Source organism: Elgaria multicarinata, chromosome 2 (genome assembly GCF_023053635.1).
Source record: "Elgaria multicarinata webbii isolate HBS135686 ecotype San Diego chromosome 2, rElgMul1.1.pri, whole genome shotgun sequence".
Lineage (NCBI taxonomy): Eukaryota > Metazoa > Chordata > Lepidosauria > Squamata > Anguidae > Elgaria > Elgaria multicarinata.
Genome location: NC_086172.1, coordinates 60,512,084 through 60,534,972, shown reverse-complemented (window position 1 = coordinate 60,534,972; position 22,889 = coordinate 60,512,084). Strand labels below are relative to the sequence as shown.

Here is a 22,889-nt window from a genome sequence, read left to right as displayed (position 1 = left end):
TTTAGAGAAATGTTGGTCCCTGGAGAAGATGGTCGCTCTTTAGTCTTCACTTGCCCAAGAATAATACAGGGTGTTTACCAGCAGCAAGCTTCAAATCAGACTAGTCTACTGCCAGGTTACTGCCACTGTATCCAAGACAAATTTAGATTGTAATTTGAAACTTCAAGTGGTTAAATAATTCCCTACAACTGCCTTCTCAAATTTAGTGCTTTCCAGATGTTTTGGACTGCAACTCCCATCAGCTCCAGCAAGAATGGCCAGTAGCCAAGCATGATGGAACTTGTCTTCCAAACTTTCTGGAAGTCACCAGGCTTGGGAAGGTTGGCCTAAAAAGACATAAAAATGCTTTTTTGTATCAGACCAGATACCAAAATAATTTTTATTTTATTGTGTATTTGCTTTATATACCACAGTTCTTCCAATGAGCTCAAGGCAGTGTAGATGTTTCTTTTGCACTCACAATAAAAAGCTTGTCCTCATAACAGCCCTATAAGATGAGTTAGACTGCGAGATGGTAACTGGCACAAGGTCACAAAGTGAGCTTCATGACTGAGTGAGAATCTGAACCTGGCCTCTCCAGTCCTAGTGCAACAACACTCTAACCATTACAGCACACTGTCTTTCTGGAAGTTACTTTTTTATATATTATGCCAAACTATTGGAAAAGGAAGTCCAACTCAAATGTGCTTTGACTGTCTTGTTTCTTTAGAATGCCCAATGTTTCAATTAGAGAAAATGGTGTATTCCTGCATATTGTACTGCTGATCTTGAATGCCACGTCTGATGCTGAATAAGATGGCTTACTTCCTGACTGGGCTGCTCCATCAGAAATGCATTATATAGATTCTCTGGGATCTGCACTGTCTTGCTATATCTTTTTGAGTCCAAGTCAGTGTACTATTTTTGTATGTAGGAATACACACATATGGCTCAGCAGGCACCTTTTCCTCACTGGGCCACTCTGACTGTTGAGGCTATTAACTGAGAGCTCCCTCTTAACATTGCTGACTGAATATTTGGTTCAATGAAGAGAACAGTACTGTATGTGAACCGCCCAGAGAGCTCCAGCTATTGGGCGGTATAGAAATGCAATAAATAAATAAATAAATAAATATGTGTGAATGTACAAAGCTGCCTTCAGAATCAGTGTGGTGAGCCAGTGTGGTGTAGTGGCTAGAGTGGTGCATTGGGAGTTGGGAGATCCAGGTTCTAGGCCCCACTCAGACATGTAAACCCACTGGGTGACATTGGGAAAGTCATGGACTCTCAGCCCAGCCTACCTCACAGGGTTATTGTTGTGAGGATAAAATGGAGAGGAGGAGGATTATGTATGCTGCCTTGGGTTCCTTAAGAGGAAAAAAGGCAGGATATAAATTCAATAATATAAATCAATCAATCAATCAATCAATCAATCAATAAGGAATCATGAGAGTTGTAGGCTAAAACATTGCCCATGCCTGCTGAAGAAGTAACCGTGGAGTTAGCACTTACTTGTCTACAAGCAAATAATATAATGATTGCATGTGTTCAAAAGCTTGAGGTAAAATAATGCTGCTTAAGTTTTCAGTGGTCCTTCCCTGCAAGCATTTTGTGATACCTTTAGCAAGAGTGTTAGGTACTTCAGTTAATAGCCTCCAAAATGCTTAGCTTCCATCAGTTTTATCTACTTTGCTTCAACACAGTTATTACTTTCCATTAGTACGTCCTGTGCCAAATTATATGCTGTGAGGAAAGAAATACATTCCTTTCATTTAGTTTAAATGTGTTGCTTTTGTCAGATGCCCACTATATCGTGGACTATAAACAAACATTTCCTGTTGTTTATACAAACTATTTCTTGTTTAATTTGCTTATTTCCATGATACTTCATTAGTTCATTGTCTCTGGGCATGGCTAGATGGGGCAATATCCCGGTGATCATCCTGGGATCATCCCTGTGCATCCACAGGGCATCCCGGGAGCAGGGAGGGACAATCCCTGCCTTGGTCCGGGATATCGACCTACAGTTTAGTGATCCCAAGACCGTGGAACTTGTGGCCTGCCATCCTGTTTTTGGCCCGACTCCTCGCAAGTAACCACGAGGACCTGGGACCTGGGCACAGGGCACAGAGCTCCTCAGGAGATCTGTGTCCATCGGGTGGGGTGGGGGGAGCGGGAGGTTTTTTTTTTTTTTTAAGAACTCACATTTTGTGCAGGAGCGCTCCTGTGCTCCTCTCTGATTGAAAAAAAAACAAAACAAAATGGTGGCTGCAACGTCCTCTCGCGATCATACCCCTCCAACCCCGTTGTCTAGCCATGCCCTCTCTTTCCCTTTCCCTTTCCCACTTTTATTCTTTACTTCTATTGCAGTCAATCCTAACTGGTGTGGTAGACTTATTTCTTCCTTTTCCCTTTCCCCTTCTCCTCTATGGCTCTCATTGAGAGTTAATGTTTCTTTGATAAATGATCAGAAGTCTTCTGGCAAATACAATGCCATCCTAGATACACTATGCTGAACTTTTCGTTCTACACATTTGTCAAACATTTTCCTTTTCAGTCTAGCTGCTCTAGGTTCTGACTGTAAGCTAGTTTGTTCTTTCCATCTGGGAGCATTCTGGTTTGGTTTGATTTGTTTTGTTTTTTGGTGGGTTTTCTTTTTTTTAAAAAAAATGAAATCAACACTTGTACTTGTGTGTGACTTCAGGAGAAAATAGGAAACTCTGCCAATACAACCTCTGAGTCCATTGCTTTCAAAGGTCAGTCTCATCAAACAGTGTATGTAACAAGTTCAATATTTAGATAATGACATAGTTCAGAGTGCCAGAATATTTTGGAACATGCCTCTTTTAGTGCCATGAACCCTATGCACCTGCTACTCTGTTTTCATATTAATTTTAATGACCTTTCATTCTATAAAGTTGTTATAAAGACATTATAATGTCAAGAAGGGACATCTTCTATGGAAGGTCTCTGGAGCTGTGCTACATTTTTTGATGCTAACATATTCTTAATAGATATACACCCATTCATTAGTCATGATTTGGGTGGTTCTGTCCTATCATAGAACTTGCTTAGTTGTTTGAAACTAAAAGCACAATCCCATAGTTGTAGGGGGGAAGTACTACAACTCCCATCATTCTCCAGCTAGCTGGCTGCAGAATGCTGGGAACTGTAGGACTTTTTCTGTATAAACATGCATAGGATTGTGACCTAAGACTCTAAAAACTGATGTACATGGTACAGCAACAGATGACAAGTTTCAACATTCATAGCCATAGAACCATAAATCAGTCTAGGTGTAGGCAGTTCAGTCATATCATAGGAGGTGCTTAATTGCTTGAAACAAAGACTCTGAAAATGGTCGCACACGATACAACAACCTCATAGAGACCTCCTGTAACTTCCTTTTTGTTGTGGCTATTCCCATCCTCGCCTGCAAAGCAGCCCCACCATGTGGCTTTGTTATTATAAGAACATAATAGCATAAGAAGAGCTGGATCAGACCAAGGGGGCGTTTAATCCAGCATTCTTTTCCCAGAGTGGCCAACCAGCTGTCAACCAGGAACCTACAAGCAGAACACGAGTGCAACAGCACCCTCCTGCCCATTTTCCTCAGAAACTGGTGTACATAGGCATACTCCCTCTGATGCTGGGAGTAGCACAAAGCCATCAGGATGAGTAGCCATGCATAGCCTTCTCCAGGAATTTGGCAATTTTAAAGCTATCCACTACATCTTGTGGCAGCGAATTCCATCGTTTAACTATGTGCTGTGTGAAGAAGTACTTCCTTTTAACTGTCCTGAATCTACCACCAATTGGTTTCATGGGTTCACCCCAGATTCTAGTATTATGGGAGAGGGTGAAAAATGTCTCCCTATCCACATTCTCCGCACCATGCAAAATTTTGTATACCTCTATCATGTCTCCCCTTATCCTCTTTTTTCCAAGCTAAAGAATCCTAGTTGTTGTAACTTTATGTCATAGGGAAGATGCTCCAGTCCCTCGATTATTTTAGTTGCTCTTTTCTCTACTTTTTCCAGCTTTACAGTATCTTTCTTTTAGGTGTGGTGTCCAGAACTGTATTCAGTATTCTAAGTGTGGTCGCACCATATATTTGTACAAAGGCAGTATGATAGTGGCAGTTTTATTTTCAATTCCTTTTCTAATTATGCCTAACACGGAGTCTGCCTTTTTTTTACTTCTGCTGCACACCGGGTTGACAGTTTCATTAAGTTGCCCACCATCAGGTTATACTTGAAGTTTGTATTTCCCCCAAACATGCATCATTTTACACTTGCTTACATTAAATGCTTACATTTAAAACAGTCATAGTCACAGGTTGCAGTTGCGTGAAAAATTAGACCACACGCTATTAAATGGCTTGTATGTATGTAGAGCAATATGTTAGCTGGTTTGTTTGAATTGACTATAAATCTGCAATTCCTATGCAAATATACTTGGGAGTAAAAAGTTGATGGGGCTTTTAAGCTATGATGGCCAGGTGAACTGAGAAAAAAGAGGGAAAGGAGTTTAGGGTTGGCCAAGACGTAAACGAAAAACGAGGCTTCCTACTTTATGAACAAGTCTCAGACTTGCACACTTCCCCTATTACCCTCCTCTTTTGCAGTCATGAAGAAGAAATATCGGAAACATCTGCTGCTTCTTTTAAGTAAGCCATAATTCCCTCATTACATCTGAACTCATAAAACTGTTATTTGTTAGAACAAACAAGGTACAATTCTGGTTTCAGATCCTGGCTTATTCTGAAACCACAGTTTAATGGGACACTCAGTTTTATTTGAAAGCAGAACTGCAAGCTTACAATCTTGACCACACCAGGGGAGCAGGTGGGGGGGGGGAGGAAACATGCAAGCTCAAGGATCTTGCAAGGTTGTCCAGGTAGTGGGGAAACCTTAGTTTCCTGTTATATCTGAACTGGCCCTTACAGAAGAGTTGGCCTGAGTTGACTTTAGAAAAACCAAGATTTCTATCCATTTTGGATTCCTTCCTTGTCCTGCCTTATTCCAATTATTTCTGCAAATGGATTGTTCTATTAGTGTTTTGCAGGATCATTAGGGTAACAGTGGTTATCACATTGACCCAGTGAAATTCTGAAAGCTAGCTAATGCATATGGGGTGGGGTGGGGTGGGGGTGGAATCAGTGTTACAAATGAAGAACCTGCTATATGAATAAAGGAAACTGTAGCCATTAGCTTCCTTCCACTTGTGGACTCTTCTCTCAGAGAGCAATGTTTTTCGGTTAGGTTAGGACCACTAATGTGTTTCTGGAGTTGCAGGTTACAAACCTGCACCTTCTGTATGCTTAACATCTAATCCTGAAAGTTGTATGATGTTCAATATGTATAGACATTTCAAAATCAATAGGTGTGTACAATAAATTCTACTCCTCCCTTCGTTCCTCTTTCCAACTCACCCACACATCTAGAAGTTGTCCTTTTCCCTTCTTGCTGCTTCAGTCGCACCAGTTGTGGGATTGCAATGGAGAAAGGGAGAGGCACCTTCCCCCCTCCCATGTAGCTAAAGTTGAGAGCTAGTCACCAGGAATTCTGGGAAATGTAATGCTGGTATCACTACATTTCATGGCCAGTGGTATGGTGAAACCAGGACTTGCAGGATCAAAGCTCTTAGGCGTTTTGATCACCAGGGACGATGGCTTCATCTATGGCCCTCCTTCAGACTTCTGTTTCCTCTGAGCATTCCCGCAATCCTCATAGTATCAGGGGTAGATAGATTTTCACAGCAACAAATTATACACTCCCCCATCACACTCCTGATTTCATAATTGGAGATATGACAGGGCCTGAATTGGGCTTGGAATAGACAGAACTATTTTTCAAGTCCAGCTCTGAACTTGACTGGGAGAGGTTGCCCCAATCATATCTTGAAGACAGACACTATCGAAGGCATGTTTTGCTCTCATTTCCAGCCCTTGCTGGGTGGCTGGGCCCTGGGTGGAAATATTTCTCCATGTCCCTGAATTATTCATTTATTTATTGCATTTCTATACCACCTAATAGGCGAAGCTCTCTGGGCGGTTTACAAAATTAAGACAATTCAAGTATAAAACAACAGTATAAAACCATAATATATAATACAATATAAAAGCACAACCAAGACAAAAACAGCAGCAATGTAAAAATACAAATTTAAAATACAAATTTAAAACACAAATTTAAAACAGCAAGTTCAAATTAATTTATAGACTGTTAAAATACTGGGAGAATAAAAAGGTCTTCACCTGGCGTCTAAAAGAATATAATGTAGGTGCCAAGCGAATAAAAGTCTTTCCTGAACAGAAGCTGGAAATGTTTTTAGCAAGGGGCTAATCATTTCTTTCTATTGCAGCTGTTGGAATGATTGTTCACCTTCTGAAAAGTCCAATCGTTTTCTAATAGGAAAAAATAAAATCCAAAGCATCTAGTTAGCTGATTATTTTCCAGGAAAGCACATATATATATAAATTTGCTGAAACCTGAGGGTTGCTTTCTTCAGCACTATTCACTTCTCCAATAACATTCAGTCTGTGGGCCAAGCAGTGCAGTGTACTCAACGTTATGAAAATCCACAGGATATTTTTATTCAGTTCAATTTGTGACACCAATGAAAGCAAAGTGTGAAAAATGCCTCCTCTTTCTATAGCTAGAAGTTACAATAAAGCTTGTTTAAAGATTTGCTCGGCATTTCAGAATACCAAATACATAAAATCCATTAGATTCTGCCATAAAAATTTTATGGTGGAATTTCTGAGATCTATGTTTGATGAGAGACTTGCAATTAAACTCCAGCCCTTACATATGCTATATTCTAAGTCTGATATGCATGCTGAGAAAGAGATGGCTGTGTGGATAAAATGCAGGGCCCAAAAGGCTAACATTTTAAATCACTTTTTGTATTGATATTCTAATCTCTTCATTCTCCAGCTCCAACATTTCTGTTCTCCTTCTCGCTTTCTCTCAATGCTTCTTGTTCTGATCACCCTGCAGATTCCAGAAAATGAACATTTTACCTACCATTTCTTGACTACACTTACAGCTCCCAATTGAAACTCTTTACCTCTGGGCAATATATGTAACTTTGAAAATGGAGTTAGCAACTACTTCTTTCATTTTTACTTTAAATTAAGCATGGGAGGGGATTTGGACCTGGATTAGGGGGCTTTTAATGGATCACTTTGGGGCAATGAAATTTACTGGTGCAGGATCAGAACCATGGTGGAAGGAAAAGGGTTAAAGCTACTAACTACATTTTCAAAGTTACATGTATTTTGGGCCTTAATCCAAACAGTTCCATGATCTAGTGAGCTACGTAACTACAATGTGGGAATCCAGGTAGGAAGGCCATGGCATATTTCATTAATAACTTCCCAAGCTTTTGTTATGATTTTTACATTAATTTGTAGTTTTTAAAATGAGAAAGAAAGCATGAACCAATCAAATTCCTGGTTAAGCAATGCATGACATGTACAGTACTTTCACAAACCACATGGACTAGCCCAAATTCCACACCTGATTCTATGAATTCAGTAATAAAAGGCAAAATAGTGATTAGGCGATGGAGAATTTCTAGAAATCATGTCCCTAGTTACATAATCTCCACCATAAAATCAGTTTCAGGGCTCTCATACAAAGCGAGTAAAGAGCCAGTTTCATCATCATGTGAAATGCTTATTAAGCTATTTCATTTGAGCTATTGCAGTCACAGCACAGTCCATTATTTTGCTCAAAGTGTTCATACATTTCAAATCCCCCCCTTTGATGGACATCAAGAAATTAATTAGAGTGTTGATGCTTGCAACATGCAAAAATGGCTTGCTTATTTTCATAAGTAGATCTATAATTGGATTCCTGCAACCATGCTGATTCACATATGGTACTTATGAGTCAATTAAATTGCCCTAACAAGCAATTACTGGTTTATTGTTTAATTTATTTTAGCAAGTCATGTTGTTCTCTTCAAAAGTTTGCATATATGTAAGTCAGCAAGTAGAAGCAGTGCTACTGTGTACGCCTGAATTGCTGGAAACTGTATATTTAGATCAAGCATAAAAAAGTAGGCTTTTGAATGTTGTCTCAATATTTCCATAGTCATATGTGATTCTAATTCTTATTATGATGATATACCTGCAATTTAAAGATGCTAGTGCAAATACTATATAGGCTTTTTTGTGTTAAGTTTTAGGGTGGGGAGAGATGGGCAGAGACCCTATCCCCCAAATAGGTTCAGAACCTTGGATAGCGCCTTCAGTTCTGGCTGGTTCTAATTGAAACCCAGAATGGATTGATAGCCCTATCGAAATCAGAGCCACCAGCGACCACTGTTTGTAACATGTTTAATCTTCTGGAGTGGGCCTCCCTTGGCACTGACAAAAGTAACCATTATTTCAGCATCTGGGTGGGCTGTCAGTTCAGAGGGATTTTGAGAGTCAAAGAAATCACAAATTAACTATGCGCACTTTAAGAAATCATTAGTAATACACTGATTTAATGTACCACTTAGGTATAAAGAACAGCTAAGTCTGTGTTGGCTTATTAAAGTTCTGTCTTCTCATGGGAGAAAATCCTCAATATTTCAAAGATATTATTTTTCTTCGCTGGCATGGCTTTGATACCAATGCCACCAAATCACAGCTTTTTCTACTATACTACATTTTAAAAACATGCATCAAACTTTATTCCATTTCTCCTCATTTTATAGTTCTAACTACTTCAATTGGCAGAGGCAATGAAAACAACATGGATAGTCATTAAAGTGTGGATTAATCAGTAATCTTCACAATGATACAGCCAGCTTGTTGAAGATGTAGTAGAAACTCAGTCCAATTATTGTACCATTCCACAGCTTTATAGGACAAAATATCGGCCTTACATTGAATCATAGAGCTTAACTAGACCACAGGAGCTGAATTGTAATGTATGAGAGACTAAACCAGCCATTAATTAGGGACAGCATTCTCTAGGGAATCTCACCATCTTGAGAACTACCCTAGTTTCTGAAATTATTGATTTAATCAAAACATTTAACATCAGCTTACTATGTAATTTTTATTTATACATTTATTTGTTTAGAAAAATCATGTTGCAAAAACCAGTTAAGTCAAGAAGGTTGAGATGTAATAATCTACTAATTGATCAAAATTGCATGATTTCTTAGGGCTAGGAGTATGATTGCACACTTACTTGGAAGCCATTTTAAATCCCTGTGATCTCTTCCAAACCTCCAACTCTGCAGAGTATTCTGGGTCAAAGTGAACTGATTTAGTATTGTTCCTCAGTGACAGTGCACCATGGATGCTAACTTAAAGGAAATGACCCATAGAAAGAAGGAGGGAATGATTATAAGGACTTATTGAATACCTCTTTGCCAACGAATTTGCTTAGAATTGTTGAGACGTTCTGCCAGTGAGCAAGTTATTATTAGCAGGTGAGGTGAGGAAACATGTTATGTAGCATTTGTTGGAGATTAAATGACTGTGAAGAGATTTTGAGAACAGTCATATGAGATAAATTTCTTTCTTGAGACAATGACCCTGTTCAGATGACATGCTAAGCCATGGTGGTTAAGCATTTTGAGCTAAATATTATGGCTTAGTGTGTCATGTGAACCCAGACTTAGTGTGCCATATGAACTATTTCTAACCATGGTGGCTACATAACCACAGTTTAAATGCGCTCACTAACCATTTGCTGCAAAAGGGTTAGCGGCCTAACCATGGCTTAGCTTGTTGCCTAAACATGGTCAATGTTGCAATATCTATTACTTTAGTTGCCCAGATATGGGTATGAAGCCTTGTTTGTGTTAATATGCATAAAACTAGGACTTGCAATAAAAGGTTACACTGTGTATTATGCTCTAGTTTCATGTTCCTGTCAGTTGGCCATTTCTTCCTCCATAATTTTCCCTTCCATTTCCCCTCCCACCTGGTTTTTGGGTTATTTCACCCCAATAGTCATTCAGTGTTCAGTGACCATGGACCACACCCAGTCTTCATTCAACCATTTTAGGGTTCCCCACCCCCTTATGGTTTTATTTCTTTAAAAAACTGCACTTCTGCAGACTTTGGGGGTTTCTCCCAGCCTGCTCCCTCTTGAGTATGGATTTATTTATTTGATTTATATCCCACCTTTCAACCAAAAATAATAGCACTCAATATGGCTTAACAATAATAAAACCAAGATTAAAGCAAGAACTTAATTAAAACAACCATACAAACAAATAAATTAAAAGCACAATTTAAAACACAACAACAAACAGGCTTAAATCCCAAAGACCTGCTTCAATAAAAATGTCTTTGCTGCTAGCAGAAGGACCCAACCTGGCCTTCCTTGACAGGGAGTTCCAGATCCTGGGAGCAGCCAATGAGAAGGCCCCCTCTCACTCCCCTCCCCCCATTTATGCCTCTGATGGTGATTAGATGTAGAGAAGGGCCATCCTGGAAGATTTTAAAACCTGGGCAGTCTCGTATGGGAGAATGAATGATGCCATCTTGGCTTTATAAGGATCAACACTTTCCTCTTAACTTCAGAAATATAAAGAATGAGACTTATTTACATTTTTGTAATGTGATATGCCATCTAAAAAGAATGCTGATTTTGCAGTATTATATACTCAATCATCTCTCTTCTAAAATATGTATTGAATTCTAGTGCTTAGTACAACAGAGAAATCTTCCTTGACACCCACTGGACTCCTGGCTTTTTCCGGTTTTTATTTTATTAGATATTTTATTTATTTATTTATTTATTTTAATTGGGGGGCTAGCATCCTTAGGGAAAAAATATTCAGAAGCATTCTTAGGAGAGAAAAAAATGGGGGGATGGCTGCAGCCAAGAACTTAGTTTTGAAAAAAAAGGTAAACTAAAGATGGCAGGGAACACCTTTAACTGAGGGATCAAATGAGAGGTGAGTGAAAGTATTGTTTTCCCTGTGGTTTGCATGAGGGTGTCTGTGTGTGTGTGTGTGTGTGTGTGTGTGTGTGTGTGTGTGTGTGTGTGTGTGAGAGAGAGAGAGAGAGAGAGAGAGAGAGAGATTATTTTGGTGTGGTGTGTTCTAGCCCCAACAGTTGTCAATACTGTTATAAACCATTATAAAGCAGTAGCGTAGATCCTGCCCAAGTTGGCCTTCAGTGAAAAGGGTATTTTAGTGAGCTTTGTGGCATTTGGGGCAAATATGTGATTTGGTATTGAGGTTCAAACCCCACCTCTGCCTTATATTCCATTTCTTGGCCAAATTACTTGTCTCTGAGTCCTCTATGGAATGGTTGCTGGAACAGAAACGCCTGGGCCCAAAAGAGTGGATTTGTGTTTTACAGCTCAGATGCCACCCCTGCCTTGTACTTAGATTGCTGGGCAAGTTATTCTTTTAGCTTTACCTGTTGGTCTTCTGGAAAATGGGTAATGATTTATGACTAGCCTTGCTCATCCTGGCAGCCTTTTTGTGAAAACATCCATGACACTCAAAATTCCAGAATAATTTTATAACTGCTTTTGAGCTGCATTCTTTATTCCAGAGTTATTCCAGGGATCTACTTTCAATTCTGAAAAAAGTTTTTAATGTTCTTTATCAGATATTAATAATCTGTAATAATCCAGTGTCAACTCTTTATTTTTCTATCAATTTCTTGGATCTCGATTGAAAAGTTTGGGATATAGACATTTCCTTTTTAATGTAATGTATTCTAAACTTCTGCAATACTCACAAATGCTTCCTTTTTTATTTTGTACAGTTGTTACCTGTGTCTTGGAAAGTAACCATTCAGTAGATGTGAGCGAGTGCCTGAAATGGGCAGAACCTATGCCTTCCCTTGTCCAGGACTGCCTGATTCCTTGCAAAGATGACTGCACATTCACCCCTTGGTCTAAATTTACAGCATGTGCTTCAGACTGTGAATCAACACGAACCAGAAGACGAACTCTCACAGGTAGTATCAATATTTTATACTTCATCCTAAGTCCTTTTGTTTCAAAATGACTTTGGAATAGACTTTGAAAATTTGTCAGATGCAGTTAGTGTTTTCTTCACAGTATGTTCTTACTTTTGTATTAAAGTAGTCCAGTAATGGGCCCAAAGTAGAGTTACTGAAAGTGTGTGATTGTTGTATGAGTCACTGTGTGTAACCCATGCTCAATCAGCTGCATATGTGAAATATCTCAGGCCCTGATTTCTGAAAATAAGTGCATGATTGGTTGGCTATACAACTCTTTATTTTTCTATCAATTTCTTGGATCTCGATTGAAAAGTTTGGGATATAGACATTTCCTTTTACCACTAGTACTCTTTTACCACTACAAGGATGTGAATCTGAGTTAGCAAGAGAGATTGTGCCACATCAGGCAGAGGTGGTCCCAGCTTTTCTCCTCCCTCTTGAATTCTTGGGGTGGTGGCCCCTTCCAGCTAGCCTTGTCTCAGTCCTGACTGGTCACAGCTAGTCACTGATCGCATTCCAAGCATACTGCACTGTATGTACCAGTAAGCAAAGAACCCTTGCCTTCAGTATAAGGTTTGCCTCCTCTTCCCTGGATTCTTACTCACTCAGTTCAGACAATGTGTTTCTCAATGGGGATTTTAGAACTCCATGGTGGAGTTTTTATACCACTGTTGAGAAATGTGTTGTCTGGCAGGAAAACTCCATGCAACGGTAGAGGGTTTTTTGGAAAACACTCCATGCAGAATATCAACACTGTGCAGAGGAAAGTTCCTGCACAACCATTGTGTTCCATGTTGTATGGCAGGCTCTGTGGAGTTTTCTGTTGTGTTGTGTTGACTTTTCCCACTAGCTACAGAATTCCCTGGCAAGAATGGCAAAAGGAGTGAGTGCCCCTCTAGGAGAGTTGCCCGGATTGTTTGGGGTTTGCCCCCCAGCAGTGGCTGATGGGATATTATCAGGAGGACCGGGGTGGGTGGGAAGGAGCAAGGGTAGAGGAAGGACTTCACAGATGGTTTGTTGGTGGAGAACAATGTTTCTTTCTTGCTGTGATGAACTTTTATGTATTGACAGTTCTTGTAGCTATTGTAGCTGCAATGTCTTCTGTGATGAGAACCCATGTCTTTCAGCAGGATATAACATGGATCTATGGAAAAGGAAAACAGTTGATATCTAACTGAGTTGTGAAACTGGAAGTCCCCAGTGCAAACCCCATCTCAGTTGTGAAATAGTTTTTGGCAAGCTACCATTTTCTCAGCCCCCTACCTCCACTGTGGGAACAATAATACTGGCATAGGGTTGTTGTGAGCAGTACACTTCAAGATTTGTGAAGTGCTTTGAATGCTCTGAAGTATTATATATTTTCTTTAATCAATTATATGTACCTTTTGAACTCCTCATCTAACCTCCTGCTTAAGTAGTGTCCCAGCTCATCCAGATGCTGCCAATAGCCCTATTCAGGTGTTCTGAACCTGAATAGGGCAAATGCATGAAGAGATGATACACTCCAGTCCTGCCCCTCTCCTTCATCATGTTTGTCACTTAGTTCATGGACTGTCTGAAAGGAGAGCCTCCTCTATCTGTGGATGTTCTCTATGTGAGCCAGAAACCTGATTTTCCAGTCTTCTGGCTCATGTGACGAGCCTCCATGGCTCTCCTCTTCGAAAATGCCCATCGTGCTTTGAGGGTAACTAAGGAGAGGGGCAGGCCTGGAGAACACCTGAATTGGGCTAATATCTCCATCCAAATGAGTGTCTTCCAGGATGAGTTGGAATCTATTTTGTTGAGCCCCACAGGGGAATAAATCAATCAACTAAGGGCCAAAACTGACATTACTAAATATGTGTCTAGTAACTCTCATTTCCCCCATTTTTACTCTAGAGTAGATGCAGGGCTGTCAGTCTTGACCAAGACCTTAGTGTGCGGATAGCATGTCTTTTAAGATCCAGAACAGGCCCCCTGCATCTCCTGTAGAGTAAAAATGAAAAGAAGACATAACTGCTGGACACGTATGTACAGTAATGTGTTTTGGCTCATAAAGCTCCCAATTAAGGGTATCATGAGAAATTAAATATGAGTGTTTACATAGCTGATCACCCCTGCTTGGTTTTTGTGAGATGAAGCACAATGGGCCAGTCAGCCCAGTTCTGCTTGCACACAGACCTCTCCCTCAAAGGGGAATCTCTTTCTGGCAAGCAGCATGGCAGCTCTTTGTTGGAATAAAAGAGGTCTACTTAGACTTTTCATCCCATCCCCAAGTTTCTTTCAAAAGTAGATGAGATACTGGTCATATCTTCTTTTGCTTTGGGATTGTGACAGTTGAATGCCACTCTCATCATCACTTGCAGAAAATGCAAGGGATGATGATTCAACCCCCAAAATCCCTTAGTGGGGGGAAAATGTCACAGGATTAAGAGGTAATACAAGAGTCTCCTTCACTTTTGAAAGAAACACAGGGGAAGGACCAAGAGGCCAGGCAACTATTTGCCAGCCTACAAGGAGCCTCCATACCACTGGAGCACTGCTCCCTTGCAGGGAAAGGAAGAATCAATTCGGCATGTTGGAGGGGAAAAAAACAGGCCTATGGAGGGAGGGAATGTTCCCTGTCCTATGTGAACAATGAATCCTTCTGAAGGAGTTTTGATGGTCACTCGAGGACCTCAATTTACGTTCAGGTGAGCAGCATTTCCCACACCAGTGCAAATTCTCACTGAATATGCTGTATTCAGTATATTTTCAGCTATTTACATTGGCCATTTAATACTAGACCCCTCAGCAAGTGACATTGGCTCAGAGTCATTAGTTCCTTAAGGTTTGCTTCAGTAGCAAACGTCTCTTTTATTTTTAGTTCCTGTTGCAAGGGCAGCTTACAAAATAACATTTTCTCAGTTTATTTTCCCCAATATCCCTGTTACAGACGGTAGAGATTGCCACAGCCCCAGGTAAAATTTCATCCAGAATGGCCTTTTTAGTTTAGGTCTCTGAGGTCCCAATTAAACTTACTGTCCATTGCATGCACACATTTGCTAATTACCACCAAACATCTTGTTAATTCTTCAGTAAAAAAACAACAACATTTTGAGTAATATCTAGGAAGTCCCAGCCACTATTCTTGAAGCCTTCCCTCCTGTCCCTAGGCTCAAAGGGTTCCAGGTGTTCAGTAGGGAGGGAAATGGGGTCACTCTCTTCTCCATTATTACTTCCCAGGTTCCAGAGTGTCCAGGCACTGAAAACAGGTTCCAGACAGAACCTATTGCTATGCTGGAGAAGCATGTGCTTCTTGGCCCCTACCCTTACCATACTCATGGGATAAATTCCATGACACAGACACTTCACATGAATATATCTATGCACAGAGGACCTAATGGTGTTGTGAAAATCCCAATATGCCCCTTAGGAAGAGATGGATAATTAGACAGGAACTACACTACTGCCTTATAACAGTATTGAAGTGCACTGACAACTGTTGGGGCCCAGGACACACGCCATATACTGTTTTCAAAGTGTTATGTCCTGCTTGGTGTAAATCTGGCTCTAGTCAATTCTCCTTCCCTCCTTATCTCCTTTGACAGCATCTAGCCTAGATATGCTAGGACACATGGAAAGAGAAAGAGACCATACTGCCTCCCTTGGGTTTGACCTAAAATCACTTCCCAAACTCCAGATAATCCCCCTTCCCAGTTTATTATGAATTATACAAGAAGCAGGCGCAAAAACAAAATACAAGTGACTGAATGGAATTCCTTCAGAGAGACAGCATAAGAGCACCTTCTCACTTACCAACCTGCTCTGTCACTGAGGTCATTGGAGGGCATGTTCCTGGTGGTTCCACATGGACCTTTGGCCCAATTGGAGTCCACCAAGGAAAGAGCCTTTAGTGTAGTGACCCCTTATCTTTGGAACTCCCTGCCCCTGGAGGTCAGGCAGTGCCAACACTAGACTGCTTCCGGTGCCTCCTGAAAAGAACTCTATTCCAGGAAGCTTTCCTCAACTGACCAGCCACTGTTTTTATTGGTCCTTTGTTTTAAATTGAATCATTTTAATTTGCTGTTTTTAATCTTTCTTTTTACTGTTTTATTCCTATGTGCACTGCTCTGGGATCTATTTTAGATATGGAGTGGTATATCAGTATTGAAAATAAATAAGTTCCATGCTTCCCATTTACAAAGCTGTACTTCCCCATTTATTCCTCCTGGCCAAGGGAGGAGCAGGGTGAGTACCCAGTTAGATCTCTCAGCAGGTGCAAAAGCACATAATGCCAGTTACCGCCCATTAGGGAATACTTGAAGAAGGCCACTTAAAGGAGAATGACCTTGTCTTGATCTACCAGACAAAATACCTCTAAGAGCTTAAAAAATAGGTGTGTCCTTCCAGAAAACCGACAGGAGGCAGCTGACCTGGCCAGGAAATGCCCACATCTAAAGGGAAACGGATGCTATGAAATAGCTCAACATCACATGTGTGGTTGTTTATTTCCTCCTTCAAAGATTAAAAAAGGTAGGAGGAGGAGTATGCAATCCAGTCTTCTGTGCATACAGGTTTCTGCAATGAGCACATTAATCAAACATTACTGAATGAAAGTGGTAAAGGTGGGGGCACACATGCGCAACCATCACAACTCCATGACCTTCAGCAGGGGTAAGCATCTGAACCAGGCCTACACCTCGAAAAGCACTTGGCTAATATTAAGGCTTCCTTCTGGGCATCATTGACTATGTACATCTGCTTTAGATAGCAATAACCTGATCCAGACTCTCCATTCAACATTGAAGTGTTTATTGCTTTGCTTTAGTAAGTGCGGCAGGGCCAGGCAAAAGAGAATCCGCTCTCCCCTTAAGCCACTATTGCTGTGACAAAATGTGTTTAAAATAGTCTCAGTATAATCTTGGTTTATATATTATTAAAGTGTTCAGATATGGTAAGACCACCTCCAGCATATCACAGTTATAACTCACAGGAGAATTACCTTAGAGTATAATGCCAGGTTGTGGCAGGGGGGGGGGGGAGTGGGGGACAAAACAAAGGCACAAATTCTTTTCTACTGCAAAATGGGCATTCAATTAATGCTTTGTGATATGAAATTGACTATAGGTTGGAAAACAGAGGCTTCAGAACAGTTGAGAATTCCTATTGCACCTTTAACACAGGCATCATCATTATATTATAAATCCTACAAAACAGAAAAGAAAAGAGAATCAACATGAAATACTACAATAATAATTCTAAGCAACTCTTATTATTTAATGAGCCTTGTTCATGAATAAAGCAGTTTGATTCTCTTGTGAACAGACAAAGGAATGATGTTCTTGAAACACGGCATGAAACTTTACCTGCAGTAGCAGAATACCCTTTAATTGGTGGCATGTTATTCTAATTCTAAAACAAAATAAATGTGTTAGCTACTGTGCATTCCTGATATTCAGTCTTAGAACTGCTTTATGCCAAAAAAAATATTTACTAAAGCTGTCGTGTTTAATTCCCCCACCCCCTGCTTTGTTGTTCAAGCCTTTGATGTATCAGCTCAGCTAATGGAATCCCCCCCCCAAAAAAACGAAAGCCTTCTCCTTTTAAGTGGAAATAGAAAATATTAAATATTATGAGTGCAAAGCGTGACAACAAAATGTTTTTCATATGACTTCTTTTTTCTTATTCACTGAGGTTTGATCTAACATAGCTTGTGTTGCAGTAGATAACAGTTTTTCATTTAAGAATGGAAAATGCATGATCAAATACCAACTCAGGGCTGAACTAGATGTTACACTTCGATGTGTGTACCTTTCCCCCAAGTGTTATACAAATATAAAGCAGGTTTAGGAATAGAGGAAATGTGACATGGGATAGAGGTGCTCACCCCTTTCCCCAATGTTTATTTTCCCATTCAGAACCCTCCTCCGTGAACAGCCCCCTGCTCTCCCTCCCTGGAGTGTATGTTCCCATTGCACCAATAGTTGTTCCTGCTAGTGCAGCAGCACTCATGGATACTGCCAAGGATAAATAAAATAGAGATGTCACCTACTAAACTAAGCTGTCGCGAACCACAAAATATTTTGAAATTCTAAACCTTGCAAGATTATTTATCATTAAAGGGTCGATACAGGCAGAGTTCTGTCAGTGCAGCAACTCTGAGGGAAAATAGGATGCTGGGGAAATGAATTGGTGTGTGTGTGTGTGTCTGTGTACTGTGCAAGCTTACACATTTTCCAGGACAAGAATTTGACATGCTTTGGCAGCATGTGCAGTGCGTTTCCTTCAGGGGAAATAGCTCCATATCCACTTTTCCTCTTGGCCTTGAAGGAAATGAGAGAGAGAGGAAGAAAGCACACACAAAATACTGTACCTAGGGACAGCTAGCCTGTTTCATAAGATGACTCTGACTTGTTGAACTTGCAGAGCTATAGTGTTGCCATGTAATTCTTTTCAAGTCAGAACTCGGGATAGATTCTGAGCAGAACCTGCAACAGAATCTGTTTCCACAGCAGTTTAATACAGAACATCTGCGTTCCAGAGATCTCTGGGTACTGGGGTGCATCAGTGTGAAAGAGGACCAAGGAGATTGTATCCTGCCTGGCATGAACAACCCATCCTTGCTGCTCTTGAGGAGTCATCATGCCTGGGAGCACCCAAAACATTAGAATGAAAACTGTGGACTATATGGTACAGCTGTGGACCTTCCTATTTTCTACTGCATAGCACAGAGGCCCACGAAATCTCACTTACTGGTTGATTTATTGAAAGGAAGAACCTGGAAAGTCCTCTTGCTTCAGTTTGATCAGAATCATGTTGGAGGCCCATGTGAAATAATTATTATTATTATTATTAATAATAATAATAATAATAATAATAATAATAGCAGCAGCAGCATTTATTTCTTACCCGCTTCTCCCTCTGGATCGAGGTAGGGAACAACGTTAGATACAAATACCATGAAATACATAAAACTGATTAAAAACATATAAAACTGATACAATATTAAAATAGGCATTGACGGGCCAGTCAAGCACTCTAGCTTGAAGCTACTGCTCAGATTCTGCGTGGAATATTAAGCTTAGCCTCACACTTGACAAAAATAAAGAGATTGGTGGTGCACTGCAGGTTACAACAGCTGGAACTGGTTTGAACTAAAGGCCCATGAACTGTTGACAACACTTTGAAGAAATAAGAGCAAAAAGAAACATTGATTCCAAGTGGCCTATGGTTCCAGTAAAACTGAAATTTGTGCTATAGTTTTTGTTCTTTATTTTAAGGAGACTTTGGCTTTCACACGCTGACATGTGATTGTATTGCTGATTAGGAGCATAGGAAACTGCTTTATACTGAGTGAGGCCATTGATCCATCTAGCACAGTATTGTCGACACTGACTGGCAGTGGCTCGCCAGCGTTTCAGGCAGGAGTTTTTCCTGCCCTACCTGGAGATGCCGGGGATTGAACCTGGGACCTTCTGTATGCAAAGCAGCCACTACATCCCCATCCTATGTAATGAAGATACCAAGTGCCCAAAGCATTGCACAAAGTTATAAGATCATGAATTGATTTGAATTTGAATGAAGGAGCAAGATCTTTCAAAAAGGAAAGTAATTGGAGTAAGTAAAGGAGAAGTTAAGGGAGTAAGCAAGAAGAGACTGCCTGGCATGTCTACACCAGCCCTATATCCTGGGATCATCCCGGGATCGTCACTGTGCATCCAAATGCCACACAGGGAGCAGGCAGGGACAATCGTATTTTCCTGGGATAATCCTTAGGTGTAGAAAGGGCCCCTAACACAATTAGCTCTATTTGCATTAAAACCTTTGGTTAAGACCTTTGAGGAACGACTCCCTAGTCAATGGATTCCAGGATGGGGCTCCCTGTTCCATCATCAGAAGGTTTGCCATGAATTGATTAGAAAAGTCCAGGACTGTTCTAGTTCACTCTACATATTTCTTCAAACCAGAAGAAATGCTTCAGTTATGTTTTTAAAAAAAAAAAAAAAAAAAAGACAGTGAGCAAGATGGAATTATCGTTGTTCTCAAATAATTGTGTAATGCCCTTGGAAGGCATCTGAGGCCCTTGGAATGTTGCCTGAGTGAAGTGGGAGGGGCAGAGAATGGAGGGAGGGAGGAGCCAAATTTTTGTTGGAAAAAGGCAGTTCTGCTGGAGAAGAGAGGAGAAGAAGGCCATGGCTAGACCAGGCCTATATCCCGGGATCATCCCAGGATCATCCCTGTGCATCCAAATGACACACAGGGGATCCCAGGAGCAGGCAGGGACGATCCCTCCATTTGCCTGGGATAATCCTTAGGTCTAGCTAAGGCTGAAGAAGCAGCAGAAAGGGAGTAAAAGAGGAGAAAAGAGAAGAAAGGATGGCGAGACCAGCAGCATGGGGAGAAGGAGACTGTCTGCAGTTCATTGAAGAGTACACTCCACACAAAAAGAGATAAGCAACCAGGGGACTAAAGATCGGGGGATAAACAAAATGAACAAAACTAACACTGCTCTTCACAGCAGAACTAACACTGCTCTTCACAGAGAACTGTGGGTTGAAAGGGGAGGTGATTATATTTGATTCATATTTGGCTTAATTGCTTCCTTCATCTTATTATTCACTAAACCTTTTTAAGTAAAGTAAATTCTGTTAAATATTTATTTGATTTGTCTCTGGAGTGATTGTAATCTGCCCCTCCTCATCCTGGTCATAGAAACTTGAAACATTGCAATTATCTCTGATTCGCTGTGAAAATTAGTCAATTTTAGGGTATTTAGTTAAAATCATCCTACTGTTTGGTATATGTTAATGATAAATATGTACAAAGATTAGCTACCATCCTACTTTCTGTTTTAATAGTATATTTTATACTTAAATCCATGTGTGGGCTGTACATTTAGTATTATTCATCAAAGAGGCAACCACAAGCAAATGCCTGTTAAAAGCTAATTTGAGGTTACACTACTGTGCAATAAGTATTATAAAACTAACAGTGAGGAGGGGTTTAAAAAAGGCCTATTTATCTCCTTTAATTATGAACTTGGTCAAATATGTACTGTGCTGACATTGAAATCGAATGTTTTGTGTGAAGGCCAAATAGATTTTTATTGAACTTTTTGTATCCAACACCCCCATTTAGATTTTTGTTAATGCTGAAAAACCTTTTCTATTGAAACGAAATAGAAAAAGTCTTTAAGGCTGCTGGGTTTTGAGAAAAAGTAATTTTTGATAATCGTTTTTTTAAAACTGACTCTGAGAGTGTTAATGTATTAATTGAAAAAAGCCATTTGGAAAATAGAATGAATATTCTTTTCATGCATTACCTCTGAATTGTGTTAATATCTCTCTTAATATCTATGAGAAAACTTGTGCTTGGCTTAGGTGCAACTTTCCAATTTAGTGGAACTTGACAGGTGCTGAGTGTGTGTGTTAATTGTATTAGCAGTTAATGCAAAGTGAATTTCAACCCTTGATGCTAGGATACAATGGATAAAGAAAAGGTACGTGTAAAGGTTGTCTTCTCTGGGCAAACTCAATTTTGGCACAGACTGATAGAACTGTTGAAGTCTAGAGATCAGGATGGGGAGGGAGAATTATAGTTACTTCTCCAAGTCTCTTTCTTCTCAGTTAGTATATTCTCAGCAGGATTTCCTAAACTGGAATGAATGGGGAGCTTGTGTTGGGATGAGAGTGCAGGTACGAGTCATTGAACCAATTAGGTCAGCTTTCCCCAGATGTGTTGGGCTGCAATTCCTGTCATCCCCAGCCAGCACAGGAAATGATGGGAATTGTAGTCCAACACATCTTGAGGGTATCTTGTTTGGGGAAGTGTGGTTTAGGGAATATAGCAGCTTTAAGGACTTCATTTTATTTGAAATATAAAGGTTGGGCTGGCACTTGCAGTTGGGAAATGAAACTGAAACAAATCTTAATAGGATGGGTAGACTACACTCTTGAGTTGGTGTCTTGAGCCCTATTCAGTTGTTGTTGCTGTTGTTGTTGTAATTATACCACTTTTTTTTCCTTTTGCAAGGAACCCAAGGTGGCTTACATGGTCCTCCTTTTCCATCCTCTACTTGTGGACGGGAGTATGGGTGCATGCTCCAGCCCCCCTCTCCACCTCTGAGCTCCCTGTGTTGATAGAGGAAGGTCTGAAGCAGAACTGAAATGTGGCTGCCTTTCCGCTTCAGATTCAACCTGAAGGAGGGGGTAGAGCTCACGCTCACATTCCCCTTCATGGCTGGACTTTTAAAACAATTGAATAGGTCATTGGTTGTGGTTAAAAAATTTAATTGTCCTTTCCTGGATTTGGGGGTTCCATATTACCAGAAATATTTATCCAGCTGGAATTGATAATGTTGGAATTTAGGGTCCTTCCAGAGTTGGATTTCTGGAATGTGTGTTCCAAATAGAAGTTAAACAAATAAATAAAGGTGCACAAGTTTGGGTGGATTTGTTTTGCCCATTCAAATTATTCTTCACATATAATCCCCCTCTCCTTCCAGGCCTATTGTCTACTGGTACAATTAGGACTGATAATATGAAGCTTCTAAACACTTCATTGTTTTCCTGGCTTTGAATGATTCTTCTGACAAGTTGCCAGAATTCTATGTTGTGCTAATACCTCAGAGGTAGTGAGTCCCTGAAATGATAAGCCAAATTTTGAGCAGGTTGCCATTCAGATGACTGCAAATGAGCCCACAACGTGTCTGAGCTGTTTACACAATATGGCAAACACAAAGAAACTTGTCACAAGACCAAGAAGTAGGTGTATAGGTGTCACTGGAGGAGGCTCGTGCTGTTAATCGCTGTTAGAAAAAAATACTCTGAAAAAATCGGAGCTATTCTGTTGAAATGCAATAATTACTGGGGATGATTTCCAGAGTCTTTGTACAAAGTGTGCATGCAAATAATTTCTAAAATAGCTTTAAAGAAAGAGCTGCATGTTACTCTGTCACTTTTGTACGTTTCCATAAGCAACCGTTGATTTCAGGGCTAATAGTGAA

General features: G+C 40.3%; 1 protein-coding gene across 1 annotated transcript in view; it reads left to right on the top strand.

Moving 5' to 3' along the window:
- Positions 1-22,889, top strand: part of THSD7B (thrombospondin type 1 domain containing 7B) — a 440,833-nt gene that overhangs the window by 303,308 nt on the left and 114,636 nt on the right. The window contains exon 13 of the mRNA XM_063118635.1: positions 11,723-11,917. Coding sequence (XP_062974705.1) covers positions 11,723-11,917 — 195 coding nt within the window. The remainder of the gene's footprint in view (positions 1-11,722; positions 11,918-22,889) is intronic.